We start from the raw sequence: 22,745 nt of genomic DNA on the forward strand, positions 1-22,745 counted from the left end.
ATATTCCAATAGTTTATCAAGACATGCTGACATGATGATGCACTGGTAATTTTATTAGTAACAAGGTCTAAAAATTGTAACAAACCCCACTGACTCATATGTCATATTAAAGTCTTTGACCAGTGCTTCCTCGATTTACAGAGACATGATGATGATTCTCTTGCTTGGAACTTTCCATAAGAGTACATCAACAACCCACACACAGTATGTTACATTTAATCCCTTGATATAAGACAGATGCACACTTATGGAAGTTGTTAAAGCTGAATAATCGGAGGACTGACTTCAAGGTTTATTTTAGTTTGCCCTTTTTTTCGTGTCCCAATACATTCTTCCACATGTGATGGATGGCTCTATTAAAAAAACAAATGTCACAAAAAATGTAAAAAATAAAATAAATAAATAAAATAAGATTAAACTCACCAATGTTTGTGTAAATGTTAAGTGGCCTACCGGCCGACTGTTTGAACATGTTGCATTTACATGCACATAAACACACACACAGAGACACTAAACATACACACTTACACACACTAAATATACACATTAACACACATGGACTTTCTTTTTTGTTGTTGTTGTTGTTGTCATGTATCGTTTTTATGCTGAAAAAGTTTTACTGTGCCACAGTGGATGTTTTAAGCTCCCACTTTGTATTTGTATTCTGATGAATTTTTATTTTAAAAGTTTTAAAGGGGAGTGACAGAAAAAAACAGCCTGATTTAAGAGGGAGGACAGGAAATGGGATGATTGGTGCATCTCTGAGGAAAAAGCAGGCAGATGTTGAATGACCTTGGAAATTAATGCATTTCCATTCATCGTCCTGTTGCAACAACAAAAAAAAGCACAAATCATGCAGACTGCAGAATTTTACTGGCTTGTTAAAATAAGACAGTGTAACTACAGATTGTTTGGATTTCATTATAAATATTATGGATGATAGAAAAGAAACACTCTCGTGCATGTTTACAACTAAAATGTAAGCCTATTAAAAGTAATACTCTCTAGTAGGGGCTTGAATCACATTGTATTGCACTACTTTGACCCGGCTACAATTATCCACAACTTTCAGCATGGCTGTGTTTTATTTCTGTAATTATTGAATGTATTATTTGCTTTCATTGTTAAATTTCAACATTAATTTAATTCAATATTTAAATTTTTTTGCTGCTTGTCCTCAGGGTAGCAGGTGAGCTGCAGCCTACCCAGCTGACTTTGGATTAGAGGCGCGATACAGCTTGGACTGATATATATATCCATCCATCCATTTTCTGAGCCGCTTCTCCTCACTCGGGTCGCGGGCGTGCTGGAGCCTATCCCGGCTGTCATCGGGCAGGAGGCGGGGTACACCCTGAACTGGTTGCCAGCCAATCGCAGGGCACATACAAACAAACAACCATTCGCATTCACAGTCACACCTACGGGCATTTTAGAGTATCCAATTCATGCATGTTTTGGGGATGTGGGAGGATACCGGAGTGCCCGGAGCGAACATGCAAACTCCACACAGGCGGGGCCGGGGATTGAACCCGGGTCCTCAGAACTGTGAGGCTGACTGATATATATATATATATATATATATATCATATATATCTATCTATCATATATATCAATATATATCAATATATATATATATATATATATATATATATATATATATATATATATAAAATGGCTTAAAACAAAATTAAGGTTTTGGAGCGGCCGAGGCAAAGTACAGACTTGAATCTGATTGAATTGCTCTGGCAAAAGGCTATTCGTTAATGCTCAAAACCCCTCCATTGTTGCTGAAGTGAAACAGTTTTGCAAGGAAGAGTGGGCCAAAATATATCCACAGACATGTGAAAGACTCATTTCAGTAATAGAAAATGCTCAATTTAATCACTGATGGTGTAGTAGTGCATTCGTCTGACTTCTGTGCAGGCGGTGTGGGTTCAGGTCCCACTCAGTGACTGTGTGAATGTGAGTGCGAGTGGTTGCCCTGTGACTGAGTGGCGACTAGTTCAGGGTGTAGTCTGCCTTTCGCCTTTCTGGGATAGGCTCCAGTGCCCCATGAACCTGAACAGGATAAGCGGTATTGAGAATGATGGATGAAATGCTTGATTTAAGTTGTTGGTGCTGAGGATCGTCCAACCAGTTATTAAGTGTAGGGGGCAATTACTTTTTTTGCACACATAACCTGTAGCTTTGAATGTTTTTTTTTGCCTTAATAAATAAAAGCACCATCTAAAAACTGCCTTTTACGGCTACTTGGGTTATCTTTGTCTGACGTTTACATTTGTTTGTTGATTTTAAACAAAGTGAGGAAACTGCAAAAAAAAAAATTTTGAGGAGGCAAATACTTATCACAGGACTATGTTGTTTTACTACATTTTGTTTAATTTCATTGCATTATATTGCCTTAGCTGTGTTTATTAAAATCCTCTGACAGGGCTGTGTTTTTGTTGTATTTTGAAAAATGTTTTTCTTGCTTTTTTATGTAAATATTTTTTTCAGTATTGATTATTGTTATTCAATAAATTCAACCTGAATTTAATTAGATTTATTAAAATCAAATTAAAGGTTTCGACCTGTCCATCTTCTATACTACTTGTCCTGAAAAGGTCGCTGCTGAGCTGGAGCCCATCCCAGCGAAAGGCACACACTGTATGAGTAAACAAGCATACACACCAATGAATCTAACATGCACACTAGCACGGGGATATATATATAAATAAAAATATAAATAATATATATATATAACAACAAGACAACATTGTTCTAGGAAAGGGAACTAAACAACAGCACAGGAATTTATTTACAATTGTTTCTGCGGAGTTTGTTTTTGGGCTTGACCTACTTTGAGTGGCGCATGCGCGTGTTTGTCGTGAACTTTAAAGACGATTTCGCTCTCTAGCCATTACTTTACTTACTAGGCCGTGTCTTGCCAATGGTCATTTTGATTCAAGAGTTTCTTGCCAGAAGGCGAAAATATCCAATTGTAGATGCGGTTTTACGGCATCTTGGTTCTGACGTCACCAGTGGGCGGGACTTACGATAGCTATGTCCTGTGAGTGTGTGTTTGAGAGGCGAGTCTTTCTTTCTCACGCTAACACTTTTAGTGGATACTCACCTGTTGAAAAAGCAGCACCAGACTAGTACCGCTTCACACTTCTATAAAGTGGATTGACCTTTTTCCCAACATGACAGACGCGCTTTTGCCAAACGGCCTCAAGGAAGGTCGAGGAGACGGCAAGTACTTCAGAAAGGTGAGTTTTCTCCCTATGCGCTTTTTCTTTTCTGTCGTTTTTTTTTTTTAAACAAAAATGTTTCGCCCCCCCCCAACCCCCGCGCTGCTTTCGTTGGTTTAAAATGCTTGTTTGATTACAACAAATAAGTTTCTGTATAAAAAAATTAAAGCTTTATAGAGACGTTCGCTGTAGGACTCGTGTGACGCGGTGCGTTCAGGGACCTTGAACGTCAAGCTGGGACTTGAACACATCTCGTTCAAGCCAAGAAAATGGTCAAAAGTAGCTTTTTAGAGCTGAATGTAGAGCCAGAATTCAGTGAATAGTTACGTTCTGTTTGTGGAAGGATGAATCATTGTTTGCAAAGGGTTAAAACAAATACAGTAAATAGCACAAAGAAAGTCGTTAGTGGTTATCATCGGCATCATGGGCTTCAAGAGAAACCAATGCAATGTCAGCGTCAGGTGTCTGTGTATTGCACTGCTTCAAGAATAGAATGGGTGTTTGGAGGGTGGGCTCACTGAGCTGCACTGACCGATAAGATGCATGATGTTATTGGCAGGAAACGGGAAGTAGATGGAAATTCCACTTAAATCTTGGTGGAGATTATTCTAAAAGAATATTTGCCCCATATAATATACTGTCCACAAATTGTAAATCAGTGGTGGGAAACATATGGTGCGTGGATCTGCCAGAGTGTTCAATCCGGCCCACTGCACAATCGTAGAAGAAAATAAAGCATCCATGAAATTTTATAAACATTAAACATACACATTTTAAGAATATATAGGATGGGCCAAAAGTAGGTATACACTTTTTAGTTAACTTGTTTAATTACAATTCGAGTTACGAACAAAGAATTGGGATTTGAAAGCAGTATAGGACAGGAACTAAATGTTTGAAAATAAAAAGCAGGTTTTAGGTGAAAGGAAGGTTGAGAGGCAGAAAAGCAGGTTTGAGCAACTGAAGTAAGGATGCATGACTATAAACAGGTGAGATGGAGAGAAGAAAGGCAGTGAGGTTTAAGCAAAGGAAATAAGGTTGTGTGGATACATGAATATAAAACATAGTGTGACCAAAGGATGGAATGAATGAATGAAGGAAAGTAACCTGAAAAGTGGGTTTCAGTAAAGGAATGAAGGAAATGTATAAGGATGCATGAATAAAAAGTAGGTCTTAGGGAAAGGAAGCCAGGAAAGAGGTCAGAAAGGGAAGCATAAAAGAAGGTTTCAGTGAAGGAAATTTGGAAATAAAGGTTCAAAACTGTAAAAAAACAAAAAACAGAGGGGATCAGGAATGAAGAGATGCCCGAACAAAAAACTGGAAAAGTAATAAAATTAATTTTAAAAAAAATATACGGTATATGGTACCTACTGATGGCCTAACCTTTATGTTTACATATCGCTCTACAGTTGCATCATACAGTTTTGTTGTATACATTTTGTATGGCCGCCCCTGGGAGGACTATGAAATCTAAAATGGCCACTGATCGGAAAATGGTTCTCCAATCTGTCTGACAACAGCTTGCTAATGAACAGATTTTGTGGAGGGTACTTTTTTAAATGCACAATCTAATGAGATCCACTACAGAGCAAATTGTGGATTTCAAAATAAAGGCCTATATCAGTGCTGTTTTGGGCCATTGTTGATATTTTAGGAAGCTGTAACCTTTGAACCTTTTGATTACACAAAAGGCAAGGTGCTGTTGTGGATAACACAGGATGAGCTAAACAAACGTGACATTTTGTTATCTTCAAGACAGCTTGTGTTGTGTTGTTTTGTCAGGGATACTTTGTCATACTGCTCTGGCAAACAGTGTACGGCTCGGTACTGCAAGATTTTATATTGATCGCTTACCAAGTAAATACAGGGTCAGTATTGCAGAGCTCATATTCAGAGACTCATATTTTTCAATAATCAGGGTGGATGCATTCACTGAACGATTTGGCATCGATTCGATACCAAGTAAACATAAGTTTAGTATAGCTGATACAAATCTGGTCGTACCATATTTAAAATGAATACAATCATACACCAGTGGTGTGCAATACTGCTAGATTTGAACTTGATTTGATATTTGAAATACAAGGACGGTATTTCTCATCCAATATTGATGCTGATATTTTTTTAAATGATTGAGGTGGATGTGTCCACAGTCTAGTTTTGTGTGATACTGAAAAAGTTGGTGTTAATCTGATGCCATGTAAATCCAAGCCCAGTATTGCTCATGTTATACAGATATTGGTATTTGTTTATAATCATGTTGGATGCATCTGCGTCATAGTGTGTGACACTGCATAATTTGGTATCAGTCTGATGGCAAGTAAAGCAGAATCAAAATCATCTTTATTTGCCAAGTATGTCCAAAACACAGAAGGAATTTGTCTCCGGTAGTTGGAGCCGCTCTAGTACAACAGACAGTCAATTTACAAAACACTTTGGAGACAAAGACATTGACAAAAAACAATTGTGCAAAAAGATGCAGAGTCCTCTAGCACTTAGAGCAGTTCGAATGACTAATATTGCAATAGACCGGTGCAATGACCATTGTGCAAGGGGTGCTGAGACTTCAAGGAGTGTATACGGTTTAAAGTGACGAGTAGTGCGATAATCTGGGACAATGTTGGTTGTGCAAATGTTACAGATACTCCTCAAAGAGTGTGCAAATGGAGCAGATGCTACTCTGGCATGAGTGGCCAGTGTATGCAAATAGTGCAGCATGGCAAGACAACTACAGTGAGTGCACGAGTAATACATAATTGGCCCCACAGAAATGTGACAACGAACTCAGTCAAAAAAATAAATAATTGCCAGCTTGTTATAATGGAATTATAGGTTAGGTGTTTAAGAAGTTGATCTCAAGAGGGAAGAAGCTGTTGGAACGTCTACTAGTTCTAGTTTGCATTGATCGGTAGCGCCTACCTGAGGGAAGGAGCTGGAAGAACTGGTGACCGGAGTGTGGAGGGTCCGAGAGGATTCTGCACGCCCTTGTCTTAGTTCTGGCAGCGTGCAAGTCCTCAATGGTGGATAGGGGGGTACCGACAATCCTTTCAGCAGTTTTGATTGTCCGTTGCAGTCGGAGTTTGTCCTTTTTTGTAGCAGCACCGAACCAGACTGTGATGGAAGAACACAGGACTGATTCGATTACCGCTGTGTAGAACTGTCTCAGCAGCTCCGGTGGCAGGCCGTGCTTTCTCAGAAGCCGCAGGAAGTACATCCTCTGCTGGGCCTTTTTGAGGACGGAGTTGATGTTGGTCGCCCACTTCAGGTCCTGAGAGATTGTAATTCCCAGGAACTTGAAGGTCTCGACGGTTGACACAAGGCAGCTGGACAACGTGAGGGGCAGTTGTGGCAAAGGATGCCTCCTGAAGTCCACGATCATCTCTACAGTCTTGAGCGTGTTCAGCTCCAGGTTGTGTCGGCCGCACCACAGCTCCAGCCGCTCCACTTCCTGTCGATATGCAGACTCGTCACCGTCCTTGATGAGGCTGATGACTGTGTCATCTGCAAACTTCAGGAATTTGACAGTCGGGTTCGCTGAGGTGCAGTCGTTCGTGTAGAGAGAGAAGAGCAGCGGAGAGAGGACACAACCTTGGGGCGCCCCAGTGCTGATGCTGCGTGTGGATGAGGTGGCCTCCCCCAGCCTGACCTGCTGTGTCCTGCCCGTCAGAAATCTGTAAATCCACTGGCAGATGGCAGGTGAGACGCTGAGCTGGAGAAGCTTGGATGAAAGGAGTTCAGGGATGATGGTGTTAAACGCTGAGCTGAAGTCCACGAACAGGATCCTCGCGTAGGTCCCTGCACTGTCGAGGTGTTCTAGGATGAAGTGCAGTCCCATGTTGACTGCATCATCCGCAGACCTGTTCGCTTGGTAGGCAAACTGCAGGGGGTCCAGCAGGGGACCTGTGACACTCTTGAGGTGGTCCAGCACGAGACGTTCAAAGGACTTCACGACACAGATGTCAAAGCGACAGGCCTGTAGTCATTCAGACCCGAGATTGCAGGTTTCTTGGGGACTGGAATGATGGTGGAGCATTTAAAACAGGATGGAACTTCGCACAGTTCCAGAGATCTATTGAAGATCTGAGTGAAGACTGGAGCGAGCTGGTCCGCGCAGACTTTGAGGCAGAATGGGGACAAATGGTCCGGGCCTGCTGCTTTGTTAATCTTTTGTTGTTTGAAGATGCGTCTCACATCCTGTTCATGAATGGTTAACGCAGAAGTCAGGGGTGTGGTTGTGGTCACGGGTGCGGCCGGGTGGGTGTGTGGAGTGAAACTGTCCTTTTCAAATCTGCAGTAGAAGGTATTCAAGTCGCTGGCTAGTGTGCTACTGTTCTCAGCTTGGGGGGATCGTCGCTTGTAATTAGTCAGCGATTGGATTTAGAGTCGTTTGCGCTAAACTGTTTTTCCAACATTGCTGCATAGTTTCTTTTTGCAATGTTAATTTCTTTAGTCAGGTGTGTTATGTGACAGAAGAGTCTCTGCTCGGATGAAGGGCAAAGTTTATAAAACAGTAGTGAGGCCAGCCATGATGTATGGATTAGAGACAGTGGCACTGAAGAGACAACAGGAAGCAGAGCTGGAGGTGGCGGAAACGAAGATGTTGAGGTTCGCTCTTGGAGTGACCAGGTTGGATAAAATTAGAAATGAGCTCATCAGAGGGACAGCCAAGGTTCGATGTTTTGGAGACAAAGTTAGAGAGCGCAGACTTCAATGGTTTGGACAGGTCCAGAGGAGAAATAGTGAGTATATTGGAAGAAGGATGATGAGGTTGGAGCTGCCAGCCAAGAGAGATAGAGGAAGACCAAAGAGAAGGTTGATGGATGTCGTGAGGGAAGACATGATGGCAGTTGGTGTTCGAGAGGAGGATGCAGGAGATAGGCTTACATGGAAAAGGATGACGCGCTGTGGCGACCCCTAACGGGACAAGCAGAAAGGAAAAGAAGAATTTCTTGAGTCAGCTGGTTTCTAGCTCGATTATACAGGGCCCTGTCCCCGCTCTGATATGCGCCCTCCTTAGCTTGGTGAAACTGCTTAAGTTTAGCAGTGAACCACGGCTTGTTGTTGCTGAATGTGCGAAAAGATTTTGTTGGTACACAAACCTCTTCACAGAAACTGATATAGGATGTGACAGTGTCCGTATATTCATCCAGGCTGCCAGCTGAATTTTCAAAGACACTCCAGTCTGTGCAGTCTAAACAACTTTGAAGTTCCATCTTGGCTTCATTTGTCCACTTTTTCACTGTAGGCTTTGCGCATTGTTCTTGCCTGTATGTCGGTATTAAGTGAATTAAGCAGTGATCAGACGAGCCCAGGGCTGCACGAGGAATAGCACGGTATGCGTTTTTTACCGTAGTGTAGCAGTGGTCTAAAGTATTATTTTCCCTGGTAGGACAGTCGATGTGCTGCTTGTATTTAGGGAGTTTGTGGTTGAGTTTAGCTTTGTTAAAGTCTCCGAGAATAATGAGGGGTGAGTCCGGGTGTTTTTTTTCCAATTTCGTTGACTTGTGCGGCGTTCGTGTTAGCTTGAGGCGGAATGTAGGCTGCAGCCAGGATGAACGATGCGAACTCACGTGGCGAGTAGAATGGTTTACAGTTTAAGAATAAGAACTCCAAATGCGGGCTGCAGTGTGTGCTGAGCACCGTGACGTCCGTACACCATTTTTCGTTGATATAGAGGCATATCCCGCCGCCCTTTGTTTTCTCCGATGATTCCATGTCGCGGTCCGCTCGATGAATGTGGAAACCGGGAAGCATAACGGCGCCATCGGGTACAGCGTCGCAAAGCCAGGTCTCCGTGAAGCACATGGCCGCGGAACGTCCGAAGTCTTTACTGGTCTTTAACAGAAGATGAAGCTCGTCCATTTTGTTGGGTGGGGAGCATACATTCACGAGGTGGATCGACGGGAACGCCAATCTGTGTCCTCTCTTGCGGAGTTTCACCTGAATGCCGACCCGTTTCCCTCTGTGCCGCCGCTTCCATCTCCATGCGACGAAAACCGTGGACGCCGCTCCGGTGAGTTAAAAAAAAATAAAAAATGAGCGGATTTGCGAAAGTTGGTGACAGAAAGTCCGGAGTAGCCTCCTTGATGGTTAGCAGGTCTTCCCTTGTGTAAGTGAGTCGTGTAAGGTCTCCAAAGACGGACAAAAAACACAAAAACAATACTAGAGAGCGCGTTACCGAGCCGACCACACTGGTAGGCGCCATCTTAGTAAATACAGGGTCATTATCGCCGATGTGGTACCAATGGTGGTATTTTTAAAGAATTTTGGTTGATGCATCTGTACAAGATTTAAATTTTTTCCGGTACTAAATAAATGTAAGGCTCACTGATACCTTACAAATACTGACATTTTAAATTAAGGAAAATGTGAGTGGTAAGGGAGACTGTTAGAAGAGATATAATTTTCATACCAAATAAATACAAGGCCACTTTTACTGATATGATTCTGAGAGTGATATACTGTATTTGGATAATTAAGGTGGATGCATTAGCACACCATTTGTGTGTGATAGTGCAAGATTTGATATTGATCCAGTACGAAGTAAATACAGTACAAGCCCAGTATTACCAGTGCGATATTGATGCTCATACTTTCTAATGATTGTGATTGGTGTGTGACTCGAAGATGGTCTGGGACTGGTTCTAGGCCTGTCACAATAATAACTAAATTGACTTACCCTTTGATGAATAAAATAGACACGATAGTTTTTTCCGGACTTGATAAATTGTCATTGTTGTGCGAAGCCAGGACACGGCTCACACAGTGAGCCGCTGGTGAGTTGGACAGTTGTGTCATTAGCCGCTAGTGGGCTCATGGAACGCCGGCTGATCGATGTTGGCTCCATCCAATACTCCACAGTAAGGTTGTGTGATTATGGAAAAAGTAATGATCACGATTATTTTGATTGATATTGAAATCACGATGAATAAACAAGATTTATTGATTTCTAAACAGTATTTTACGTGAATTGTACAGATCCGATAAGTTTTAACCGAGAGGAGGTCGGGGTGGGGGAGGGGGGGGTCGCTGTCGTCATAGGTTGACAAGACCAAGACCATAAAAAAGTCTAGTTCACTAATCAAACGACAAAAGAAAGTCACATGACCTCACACAATGTCTTCTATTGGGCTTCCTGGGCAGCCCGGATGATTGTCGTGCTTACGTGGCGGTTATGTTGGAAAGGTCATCGTTACCATGAAGGCAACGGCGTGCTACTCGTCGTGTTTACATTTAGACAAACGAAAACAACAGCTTTCATGTATTGTAGTATTTCTTTTCTGGCGCTGTCTGCACAAACGGGGATATTTCAGCCCACTTATAACTTGAGAAAACACCTTGCAGTAAATTGCAGATGCTTTTTTGTAGTTTTGACTCTGCACAGACAGATGCACAGCAACGTCAGAATTTGCGCATTAACATTTTATTTTGTTATTTTTATTGTATTGCTGTTCATGCTGTGGTAAAAAAAATAATCAGCGGTTACTCACTATTTACTCAGTACTTGAGTAATGATTTCAATGTGTACTTTTTACTCTTAAGTAATTTTTTGGAGGATTACTTTTACTTGAGTCACATTATTGTCAAGTAGCGTTTAAAATGCCAGCGCGTCGCTCCGAGTTGTTGTGTGTTAATTGGGGACTAACAGTTCACTGTTTATTAAGCTTAACCCCAGTGGCACACGTTATTTAGCCAGTACTGTATTTTCACGACCATAAGGCGCACTTAAAAGTCTTTTTCTCCAAAATAGACGGGGCGCCTTATAATGCGGTGCACATTATGTGTGCACCGAGTTCCAAAATCTATAAATGTTGTTGTGTGATGAGCGCTCCGCTTGACTGACTGGGAGCATTTCCTGCCGACACGCTGCTTATATAGAGGAAAGGCGGACATAACTGACTAAAGCATGCGGACGTAAAGGGGGAAGGGTGAGCGTGAAGGACGATGCTAAAGTCACGCCCCCCTGTAGGTATCTAGCGCCGGTATGTGCATTGTGCAAAACAACATCGATTTGGCTAAGGACCTCAGAAAATGGCACCTACGAGGAGACACGCTTACGAAGCATAGTTTAAACTGCAAGCTGTCAGTTACGCGGAGGAACATGGGAATCGAGCAGCCGCGAAAGAATTCAAGATCAACGAATCCATGGTTCGGAAGTGGAGGAAGCAGGAAAACGAGCTTCGCCAAGTCAAGAAGACAAAGCTGAGTTTCCGTGGAAACAACGCAAGGTGGCCCGAGTTGGAAGACCAACTCAAGTAATGGATTAATGAGCAAAGAACAGCCGGGAGAAGCGTCTCTACAGTCACCATTCGATTGAGAACAATAACGCTTGCAGAAGAATTGAAAATCGAACATTTTAAAAGGAGGTCCGTCTTGGTGCTTTCGTTTTATGAAACGGCGCCATCTATCCATCCGGGCAAGGACTACCGTGGCGCAGCAATTTCCGGCGGATTACAAGGAAAAGCTGGCCCTCTTCCACTCCTACAACTGTAAAAAAATTGCCCACAAACACATCCAGCCCAACCACATCACCAACATGGATGAAGTGCCGCTCCCTTTCGCTCACTTTCGACATCGCGGTGAACCACACTGTAGAGAAGAAGGTGACCACCACGGTAGCGATACACACAGCGGGGCACGGGAAGTCGGCTTTTACTATTGTGCTTGGTTGCCATGGTAATGGACAGAAACTGCCACCTACGGTGATTTTTAAGAGGAAGATGCTGCCTAAACAAAAGTTTCCAGCCGAAGTCGTCGTTAAGGCCAATCAAAAGGGCCGGATGGACGAGGAGAAAATGAGAGTGGCTGAGTGAGGTGTACGTAAAGAGACCGGATGTTTTTTTTCCACGCGTCACTGTCTCTGTTGATCTGTTGATCTGTGACTGCATGCGCGCCCATCTCACAGCCGCTGTGAAAAACCAAGTGCAACTCAGACTGGGAGGCAACAACAAACGAGTTATGCCACCATATGTGACTGGATTGTGGATGCTTGGGCTAAGGTATCTGCTTTGACTGTTGTCCGAGCTTTCGCAAAAGCTGGCATCATTTATGAGGAGCCGCACGGCAACGAGACTGACTCTGACAATGACGAGAGGGAACCTGCCGTGTTTGTTGGAGAACTTGCCCACCAGTTCATTTTGGATATAGAAGATGAAGACTTTGATGGATTTGTGGATGAGGATTGATAAAAAAATAACGTGAGTACATTGTTAAATACTTCAATAAAGTACAACCGAACTCGGTTTTGCTCCCGCTGCCTTTTTAAAAACATTGTTTTAGCGTGCATGAAGGCTACCGTATGTTTTAAGCTTGCGTATGTTTTAAGCTAGCGTATGTTTTACCATGCCTGCGCCCAATAATACGGTGCGCCTTATGTATGTGTTAAATACAGAAATAGACCCCTTAACTGAGACTGTGCCTTTTAATACGGTGCGCCCTATGGTTGTGAAAATACGGTAGTTGACTACAGCGAAGTTATTTGATTGTCAGGTAAAGGACTCACCTTCAGCAGACCAACAACACAGTCCTGCGGCTCAAAGGGGGGGCCTTATTTTTCATGATTTCAGAAGCATAAAAAAAAACTTATATTATTGTGATAGTTATATGGCAAATAAATCGTCCTAATCGTGACAGGCCTAACTGGGTCTCACGGGCTTTACTAGAAGTTGTGGATTCTTTGCTGTTTTCCCACTGTTGCCATGTGAGTGTTGTGACAGCCTTACTCCATCCCAACATTTCCCTTTTGTGTCTGTCAATCCCCTTCGGAACGACGTCTGGATTGAGGCTCTCACGGCATATCCTGTGTCTGCGCGAGAGTGCAGCCTGGCACCACTGTCATTACCTCCTTTAGTGGAGCACGTACGGATGCGCACACGCACAAAAATGCACACACACACACACGTGTGAATGCCTTGTTATGGTCAATATGGCGACCAAGTAAAAACTGAGAAAGTTGGCTATGAAAATATAAAATCTGGCCTCCCCTGTGTGGAGTTTGCATGTTAATGAGGATAAGCGGTGTGGAAAATGAATGAATAAAAAAAACACAATAATAAATTACATACAACTTAACTATTAAACTATTAGATTTATGAATATATACATATGCATTTTAAACTATAAATAAAATGTAAAACATAATGACATAAAAACATACACCATATATATATATTTTCTTTTAAATAAAATAAAAATGGGTAATTCTGCATCTAATGATCCACAGTAAAAATAAGTAAGCCTATATAATGTAAATGCACATATAGATATTTATATATATATATATATATATATATATACATACATACACTATATCAGAGATGTCAAAAGTACTGGTATTCAGTAATTAAGTAAAAGTACTGATACTTTGCAAAAAAACAGCTCTGGTAAAACTGAAAGTACTGAAGCCACTCCCTTACTTAAGTAAAAGTACAAAAGTGCACACTTATAAATGTACTGAAGTAAAAAGGAAATTGAGATATTTCAACTCAATAATAAAATACATAGTGAGATTTTTGGATCTCTCCAGATGATTGGCAGGCTTTCTCTGGAGGCAACAATGGCCATAACAAACAAATAAAAACAGGTTGGCTTAAAAGAAAAGACAACATTTATTTGTACTATTGAAATAAAGTTATAAACTGTACAACATAAATAGTTAAGAAAAAGCTAGATTTGTTTCAAACATTTATTTGCCCATTGTCAAACGGGAGGGGGGTGGGGTGCTGCGGATTGACTGAAACTGTAGTCGAAAATCAGCCAATTATGGCTAATTTCATTTTTTCCCCCATTCATTGTTAGATTTAAACTAGCAATTTTTGTGATTAAAAAAATGAAGAAAGAAACTAAGTCTGTGATGTATTCAAACATTCAGTAAGTGTAATTATTTTTTTATGCCTGTTTAGTTTTACAGTGAACTTCAACTGGAGTGTCAATAAAGCAAGCAAGATTCACTTTACTCCTTGCTACTATGTTAGCACCTTAGCAACCTGTTGTTGTGATAACGTGGGCTCTGAATGCCGCCCGGGCGCTGCTGGATAGAAGTGCTGGAGCAGAGCTAGAATGGACTGCTTGTATAAGAGTGGTTAAAATCGGGGTGTTTAGGTCCGGCCCGATCCGATCCTTGTTTCTTTGCTTTCATCAGACCGGTTTCAAAGATCGGCTCAGGACACCCCTAGTTGTGTGAATGCTGAAGCATTCATGTTATTCTACCTTTATTTTCATCTTTCCATCTTTATTTGTATTATTCCGCCGCGTTTTTTGACGGCCTTCACCATTTAACATCCGATTCACTCCGTTCCAACTTCGACGTGCTATTACTCATCTAAGCCGCAACATTTTCACATTACACACAATTCCACATTTTACACCCAAATAATTCCCATTGACATTTTCAACAAAACAGCGTTCACACGCAATTTCTCCAGGAATTGCACCTTCTAGTTTTTACAAACATTTGTGAAAGAATGGGTCGCTCTCAGGAGCTCGGTGAATTCCAGTGTTGAACTGTGATAGGATGCCACCTGTGCAACAAGTCCAGCTCTGAAATATTCCACAGTCGACTGTCAGCTGTATTGTATCAACGTGGAAGCGTTTTGGAAAGACAGCTACTCCGCCACGAAGTGGTGGGCCACGTAAACCGACGGAGCGAGGTCGTTTGCTGAGGTGCATAATGTGAAGAGGTCGCCAACTTTCTGTAGTCAATCGCTACAGACCTCCAAACTGTGGCCTTCAGATTAACTCAGGAACAATGCACAGAGAGCTTCATGGAATGCATTTCTGTTGCCGAACAGCTGCATCCAAGCCATACAGCAAGTGCAATGCAAAGCGTCAAATGCAGTGGTGTGTAACGCATGCTGCTTCTGGACTCTAGAGCAGTGGAGACGCGTTCTCTGGAGTGACGAATCACGCTTCTCCATCTGGCAATTTAATGGACGAGTCTGAGTTTGGCGGTTGCCAGGAGAACGGTACTTGTCTGACTGCATTGTACCAAGCGTAATGTTTGGTGGAGGGGGATTATGGTGTGGGGTTGTTTTTCAGGAGCTGTGCTTGGCCCCTTGGTTCCAGTGAAAGGAACCCTGAATGCTTAACCATACCAAGAGATTTTGGACAATTCCATGCCCCCAACTTTGTGGGAACAGTTTGGAGCTGGCCTGTTCCTCTTCCAACATAACTGTGCACAAGTGCACAAAGCAGGGTCCATAAAAACATGTATGAGAGAGTCTGGTGTGGGTGAACTTGACTGGCCTGCACAAAGTTAGCTTAACCCAATAAAACACCTTGAGGATGAATTAGAGCGGAGATTGAGTGCAAGCTCTTCTCATCCAACATCAGTGTGTGACCTCACAAATGCACTTCTGAAAGGATTGTCAAAAATTCCTACAATGGCAATCCTAAACCTTGTGGACAGCCTTCCCAGAAGGTTGAAGCTGTTATAGATGCAAAGGTTGGAGTGACATCATATTGAACTCTATGGATTAGGAATTGGATGTCGCTTAAATTCATATGTGAGTCAAGGCAGGTGAGTAAATACCATTGGCAATATAGTGTACATATACAGTACATGAGCCAAACATTTGGTTTCACAGTATAACGGCCCACTGAAGGGAACCAAAACTACAATGTGGCCTGTGACAAAAATTAGTTTGACATCCCTGATAAACCTTAAGAGACAGATTTGAATGAATAAAAGAATCACAAAGTAATGTACTGTATGTGAAAACAGGCTTCAAAATGGTGAAGAATTGAGATGTTCTTTTGTATTTCAGACACTGTGGGCATCTCGCTGACATCTCACTTTTTAGCTTGAATGGGATTTTCTCACATGGTTATTATGAACCAGTAAGCCAACATTAATATGAAACCCATGAACTTGAATTACAATGCTATGTATTTTATTTTCACTGGGGTAGGTTACACTTTCACAAGATAGCTTTGTTAGTGCTAGTTGGTTATTTAAATTTCAGTTGATTGTCCAACATTTTTAGGTGTAGTTTAACTTGTTCGCTGTCTCAATGCTGGCATTTGTATTTTTTATTGTTTTACCTCAATGATTCTGACTTTGGTGCTGTGCCAAGCCGCCGAGCTGGACCGCGCACGTCACAGACAGGCACTCTGTTGCTTCTAAACCATGTAATGATCGTGTTAATTGTGCAACTTCTTTTGCACAATATAATCTTATTGCAAGTGTGACACTGAACCGATTTGTCATTTATTTTATTTATATTTTAATTTTAAGCCACACTTTCGATCGTCTTCGCAAAAACACTTTGTGTTTTCTTCTTCAGTGGTTTCTGACGAGTTCTTCTTAAGGCTGGCAGACTCTGCATGGAAAATGCGAACCAACATTTTAAAATATGAATGATTCCGGGATAACTGTGACGTTAATCCAGGTTCTAATCGATTCTTGACCTCCAATTTTAGTCACATTATAGTATTTTAAAACTTAGTAAAACTGCTGAAGACAGGCAGTAATGTTAATAATTTTTGGTGGGGCATGCACTTGTTGGGTCAATGGTTTTTCAAAAGGTCGTTATAACTTATAAACTTACCTGTCAGAAAGCACCGCTCGGCTGAGGATTGAGGATTGAATGACCTGACGTCACAGCTCCAAGTAGTTGGCATCATTCTGCACTACTCAGACACCATTCAGCATCTACCTCGTGTTGTAATGTGATAATGTATACTTAAAAATTCATATATTTTAAAAAAAATGGGGGGGACAAAAATCGTCAAAAATCCTGCCAATTATGATTGTTTTTAAAAGGGCTAAAATTGGCCGATTAAATCGGCTGGTGAATTAATCGTTCGGGCCCTAGTGTGTGTGAGTGTGTGTATAATATATATTCATTTTTAAATACAAAATACAGAAAATATTATATTAAATAAAAACAAACTATTCAATAAGAAATTCATTGTATATAGGTATAAAAGGTTCAAAGTCTACATAAATAATTATATTTACATTTATATAGAATTTTACAATATCATCCACATTTTTAAATATGCAAAATGTATTTAAATATATTTTTATTTGAGCAATATAGATAAAATATAGCTACTAATACATTTCATTCTTTGGCACTTCATTTCAGTGTCTCAGCATGCAAACGCAGTTTCATCTTTGGTTGCAGAAAATGTGCTCAATATTTGATGAAAACCTGCACAGTTGTGTTGTCACTTTACTTTCTTCTTCTTCAAAAAAAGATTTGGAGACATTTCTGGTCAAACTTTAAACCCAACCCATACGGCCTTTGCTCGCACACGTTCTTAATGATTCACAAGCTTTGTGCTGGCTTTGGACCTTTTGACTGCAGGGAGTTACTGCGGTTCCTCTCGGAAAGATGGCACAAAGAAAAAGCCAAATCGTCAGCTTTCTCCTCCCGCTGACGTCACAGCAGCTGGCCCACTGCCGCCCGGCAGCCAGAACCTCAAATTGACAACACGTGTACTGCTGGGGCGGCCCCAATGCAACACATACATCTTATTTCTCACACTAATTCTTGTGGGAAATGAACGAACAACCCAACAAGGTGTCAAAACATTCGGCAAAAAAAGGCCTTAGTGCATTGGTTCTCAAACTGGGGTCCTCGGATTACCAGTGGTCCGCGATCTGTAGCTTGGGGCTCCGCAAAATAATTTGGTTGTTTCCTTTTAAAAAGTGTATACCTGTAGTACATATTTGGACATACTAAAGCAACTTCTTCTCCCTACTATACTGTGGAGCCAACTAAAAACTCTAATATGATGGCGATGTATCATAAATCTGACATCTCTGCAAGACTAAAGTCAGTTCTTTATATTTTTATAAGAACAAAAGGTATATTATTATAGAAACAGGACCCTAGACTAACTTTTTGCCCAGGTTGCACTGGTGTGCACAAAATTTTTTTCAGCTGAAAAGTTAGGTGCACCTAAATTTTTGACGAGTTTTTAGCTGCCTTTGTTTTTCGGCAATATTGTCTGGTAATTGATTAACTAACAATCTGTTCAACATATAGTTATTTTTTTTAAGCACAAGTCCATAAGACGGGTAACTTATTGTTGGTGCTTAAAGTGCTCTGTGTCAGAGCGTTGATTAGGACTTTTGGATGAATCAGGCCTTAATTTAACCAGTGTTCGCGCTGCCCATTCGCCACCTCGCCAATGGCTATTTGAAACCGTGGTGATGCGAATACTGCCCACATTAGCCACGCCGGCAAATCAAAATCACCTGCGTCAAAAACCCTGCCTGAGAAGAGTTGAAGCATGCACGCTCATTTGGACCCGTATGAACGGTATTAGTGGTTTAATTATTTACCCCGCTTCGTGAAATGCTTCAATCCGCCGTCCAGCCCCTGCGAGGTAAGCAGACAGGCTCTCCGGCTTTCCCAGCTGCGGGGTAGCGGTACGTCAGGGAAGAGAAGACCCGATGCCGCTGCTTGGCGCCAAATTGAAGCATGTTACCGCGACGTATGTTTGAAGTGTTGTTCTCTCAGCTAGCCGGCTGCCTTCTTCATCAATGCACTAGCCACTAATCACGGGTTGGTTGTCATGGCGAACGGCTCCGGTGCTGGCTCGGCCCAGGGGCATAGCGAGTCATTTGGGGGCACAAGGTACTCGCCCCGACCCCCAAACATCCATATTAACTGGTATTGTACTTTAGTTACATTTTGACAAAAGGTGAGCTATGTAATTTAGACCACTTTTTCCTACTTTTGAAATTTGTTACATCTTAAGTTGGCCTTGTAATATTTACCACCAAAGATTTAGAATATTAATGTTTATCTTGACACCCTAAGTCGCAGTTCGATGATCGACTTTGTGGTCGTGTCATCGGACTTGCGGACACATGTCTTGGACACTCGGGTGAAGAGAGGGGCGGAGCTGTCAACTGATCACCACCTGGTGGTGAGTTGGCTCCGGTGGTGGGGGAAGATGCCGGTCCGACGTGACAGGATCAAACGTATTGTGAGGGTCTGTTGGGAACGTCTGGCAGAATCCCCTGTCAGGAGGAGTTTCGAGTGGACCATGTTCCGTGCCTCCATTGCTGAGGCGACCGACCGGAGCTGTGGCCGTAAGGTGGTCGGTGCCTGTCGTGGCGGCAATCCCCGAACCCGTTGGTGGACACCAACGCCGAGGGATGCCGTCAAGCTGAAGAAGGAGTCCTATCGGGCCTTTTTGTCCTGTGGGACTCCTGAGGCAGCTGATGGGTACCGGCTGGCCAAGCGGAATGCAGCTTTGGTGGTCGCTGAAGCAAAAACTCTGGTATGGGAGGAGTTCGGTGCGGCTATGAAGAAAGATTTCAGGACGACTTCGAGGAAATTCTGGTCCACCATCTGGTGTTTCGGGAGGAGGAAGCAGTGCACCATCAACACTATGTATAGTGGGGATGGGGCGCTGCTGACCTCGACTCGGGACGTTGTGAGTCGGTGGAGAGAATACTTCGAAGACCTCCTCAAATCCACCGACACGCCTTCCCATGAGGAAGCAGAGTCTGGGTTCTCTGAGGCGGGCTCTCCAATCTCTGGGGTTGAGGTCACCGAGGTGGTTAAAAAGCTCCTCAGTGGAAAGGCCCTGGGGGTGGATGAGATTCGCCCGGAGTTCCTAAAGGCTCTGGATTTTGTGGGGTTGTACTGGTTGACACGCCTCTGCAACATCGCGTGGACATCGGGGACAGTGCCTCTGGATTGCCAAACTGTGGTGGTGGTCCCCCTTTTTAAGAAGGGGGACCAGAGTATCTTGTGGTCTTGTTCACAAGTGAGGGAAGAATGGAACAGGAGATCGACAGGCGGATCGATGCAGAGTCTGCAGTGATGCGGACTTTGTATCGGTCCGTTGTGGTAAAGAAGGAGCTAAGATGAAAGGCGAAGCTCTCAATTTACCAGTCAATCTATGTTCCTACCCTCACCTATGGTCACGAGCTGTGGGTCGTGACCGAAAGAATAAGATACCGGTTACAAGCGGCCGAAATGAGTTTCCTCCGCAGGGTGTCCGGGCTCTCCCTTCGAGATAGGGTGAGGGTCAGCCGGTAGGATCTCAGAGTAGAGCCTCCGCTCCTCCACATTGAGAGGAGCCAGATGAGGTGGCTGGGATGCCTCCCTGGTGAGGTGTTCCGGGCACGTCCCACCGGGAGGAGACCCCGGGGACGACCCAGGACACGCTGGAGAGACTACGTCTTTCAGCTGGCCTGGGAACGCCTCTGGATCCCCCCGGAAGAGCTGGATGAAGTGGCTGGGTAGAGGGAAGTCTGGGATTCCCTGCTAAAGCTACTGCCCTCACGACCCGACCTCAGATAAGCGGTAGAAAATGGATGGATGAATGGATGTTTATCTTGAACTAAAAAGTTTGAATTTGAGAATTCTCCTATTTCCTGAGCTAGATAAAGTCCTTAAGATCCTTTTTAGTGATTTGTTATATTATGTGAATCATCTAACCACTTTTACTGTAATTGATGATAAAATGAATACACCTTTCATATAGTTTACCATTTCACCCACTTTTATATTCATATCTTGGCGATGAAAAGTGTCACTCGTGTCACGCTCCACTTTATCTCTTTACTCTGCTGACACTGACAAGCAGTGCTACTGCTACTGGCAAGAGCATCATGATATTATATTAAAGGTCTTTCTTTTTATAATTCAATATTAAAATAAAGATTTGTTAATCGTATGACTTCATGACAACATTTATGACTAGACTTTACACCGATCTGATTGGCCTGATCGGTATCGGCCGATAATTAGCATTTTAAGCTCATCGGCTTTAATGTCATAATTCGCCGATCGGCTCCGCAAATGACATTTACTCTGCATCGCCATCGTGTACGGTATATTTTAATCCAAAAGTTAGTTTATTTTTAGCCTTGTTGCGTGTCTTTTGACGTAGTAGTGCAAATATCTGACCACCAAAACGTTCATTCATCTTCCGTTCCGCTTATCCTCACTACGGTCGTGGGCATGCTGGAGCCTATCCCAGCTATCTTCGGGCGAGAGGCGGGGTACACACTTGATCACCTTATCAACTCAAACGCGATCGGATACACTCGTTAGCATGGCCACGACAACAACAATTGATCGCGCTGTGTGTATTATAAGAACAAAATGGGGAAAAACGTGTGTTGGTGGTCACCGGTGCTCGGAGAGGACTTTAATTCAAGAATTGCTTGAGATATGGTCACATACTTTTAATATGATACGGCTCGCAAGCAGGCAACAAAATGTCATATAGCCTAGCAAGCTAGTGCTGGCACTAACGGTTGTAAGCCAACATGCGGGCGTTCTGTCGAATCATGCTCTAAAGTTTCGGTGTGTGTGAAGTAATTTAATTACAATAAAGAATTTAATAACAGTAAGTTAGGACCCATTATTTCTGTCATGTTGTAATGTTGGTTTGACCTGACTGATTAGAACACATGACCTGACTTGAGCAGTGATTTTTTTTTTAAATTTTTTTATTTTTTTTTTTATTTTTTTTTATTATAAACCTTTATGGAGCCAAGGCACATATTTTACAATTGGAAAATCTAACGGCACACCAACAAACAAACAACACAACAAAATGTCACAAAAACTGGATACATTAATTACTGTATGTACTTCCTGCCATCTAATAGAAGAGCATTTATTTGTTCTGTCTGTCACTATGCCTCACTGGCATAATAAATACATTATTTATTGTAAATATAATTTTTTTTGAGCAATTAAGTTTACAAGTATATACAGTAGATGAACAAGTCATTTAATTCGACACAGCCCCAAAAATCCTGATCATGTAAAGCCGATTTATGACTGGCCTGCAGGAAAGACTTATTTGTTGGCTATATCCAATGTCGTGTTGGTGATACTATAGAATGATTTATTTCTTGCATTTAGAGAGTAATGCTGAAGATAAACTTGCTCCCAAAAATCGCAATTGCAATATTTGTAAACAAAAAAAGTTCACAATTAGAGTATTTTCCCAAATCGTTCAATCCTTGTCCTATTTGATGACTAGGTAATTTTAGTTGAGCCCACATCGTAAAAAGCTTATTGGCTTTCCAATGACAAGGACTGGCTAAGTGTGGCTAAAGGTTTAGAAACATAAACACACATGATGTTGTGGCTAACTACACATAAATGTGGGTAGGAGATTTTTATACTGTTTAGCCTCATTGGCTAAAAGGTTACATGACCCATTTCCAACCCTGTTAACATTCTTCACGAAGAAGTTGTCAATCGTTCGTTTCATCTTATCATCAGCAGTTATTTCCACTCTAAATCTGATAGGCCTAGGCCACTCACCTGAGCCTGTCACAATAACAGATTTTGAGGATGATATATTTTCCCCAAAACTATCACGATAAGTGATTGTATCATAGCGGTCACCGGTGCTCAGGAGACTATGTTCGTTCAAGGATTGGTTGAGGTATATTCACGTACTTTTAATACGGTACGGCAAGCAGGCAACAAAACGTTCTGCAGCCTCGCAAGCTAGTGCCAGCACTAATGGTTGTACCTAAACATGCCAGCGTTCTGCTGAATCATGCTCTAATGTTTC

At 42.3% G+C, this 22,745-nt stretch overlaps 1 protein-coding gene across 2 annotated transcripts in view; it reads left to right on the plus strand.

Moving 5' to 3' along the window:
- Positions 1 to 2,989: 2,989 nt before the first annotated feature.
- Positions 2,990 to 22,745, plus strand: part of rhpn2 (rhophilin, Rho GTPase binding protein 2) — a 78,074-nt gene continuing 58,318 nt past the window's right edge. For both annotated transcript variants that reach the window (XM_061670025.1, XM_061670026.1), the window contains exon 1: positions 2,990 to 3,248. In XM_061670025.1, coding sequence (XP_061526009.1) covers positions 3,183 to 3,248 — 66 coding nt within the window. In that variant the 5' untranslated portion in view covers positions 2,990 to 3,182. The remainder of the gene's footprint in view (positions 3,249 to 22,745) is intronic.

This window comes from Phycodurus eques, chromosome 2 (genome assembly GCF_024500275.1).
Source record: "Phycodurus eques isolate BA_2022a chromosome 2, UOR_Pequ_1.1, whole genome shotgun sequence".
NCBI lineage: Eukaryota > Metazoa > Chordata > Actinopteri > Syngnathiformes > Syngnathidae > Phycodurus > Phycodurus eques.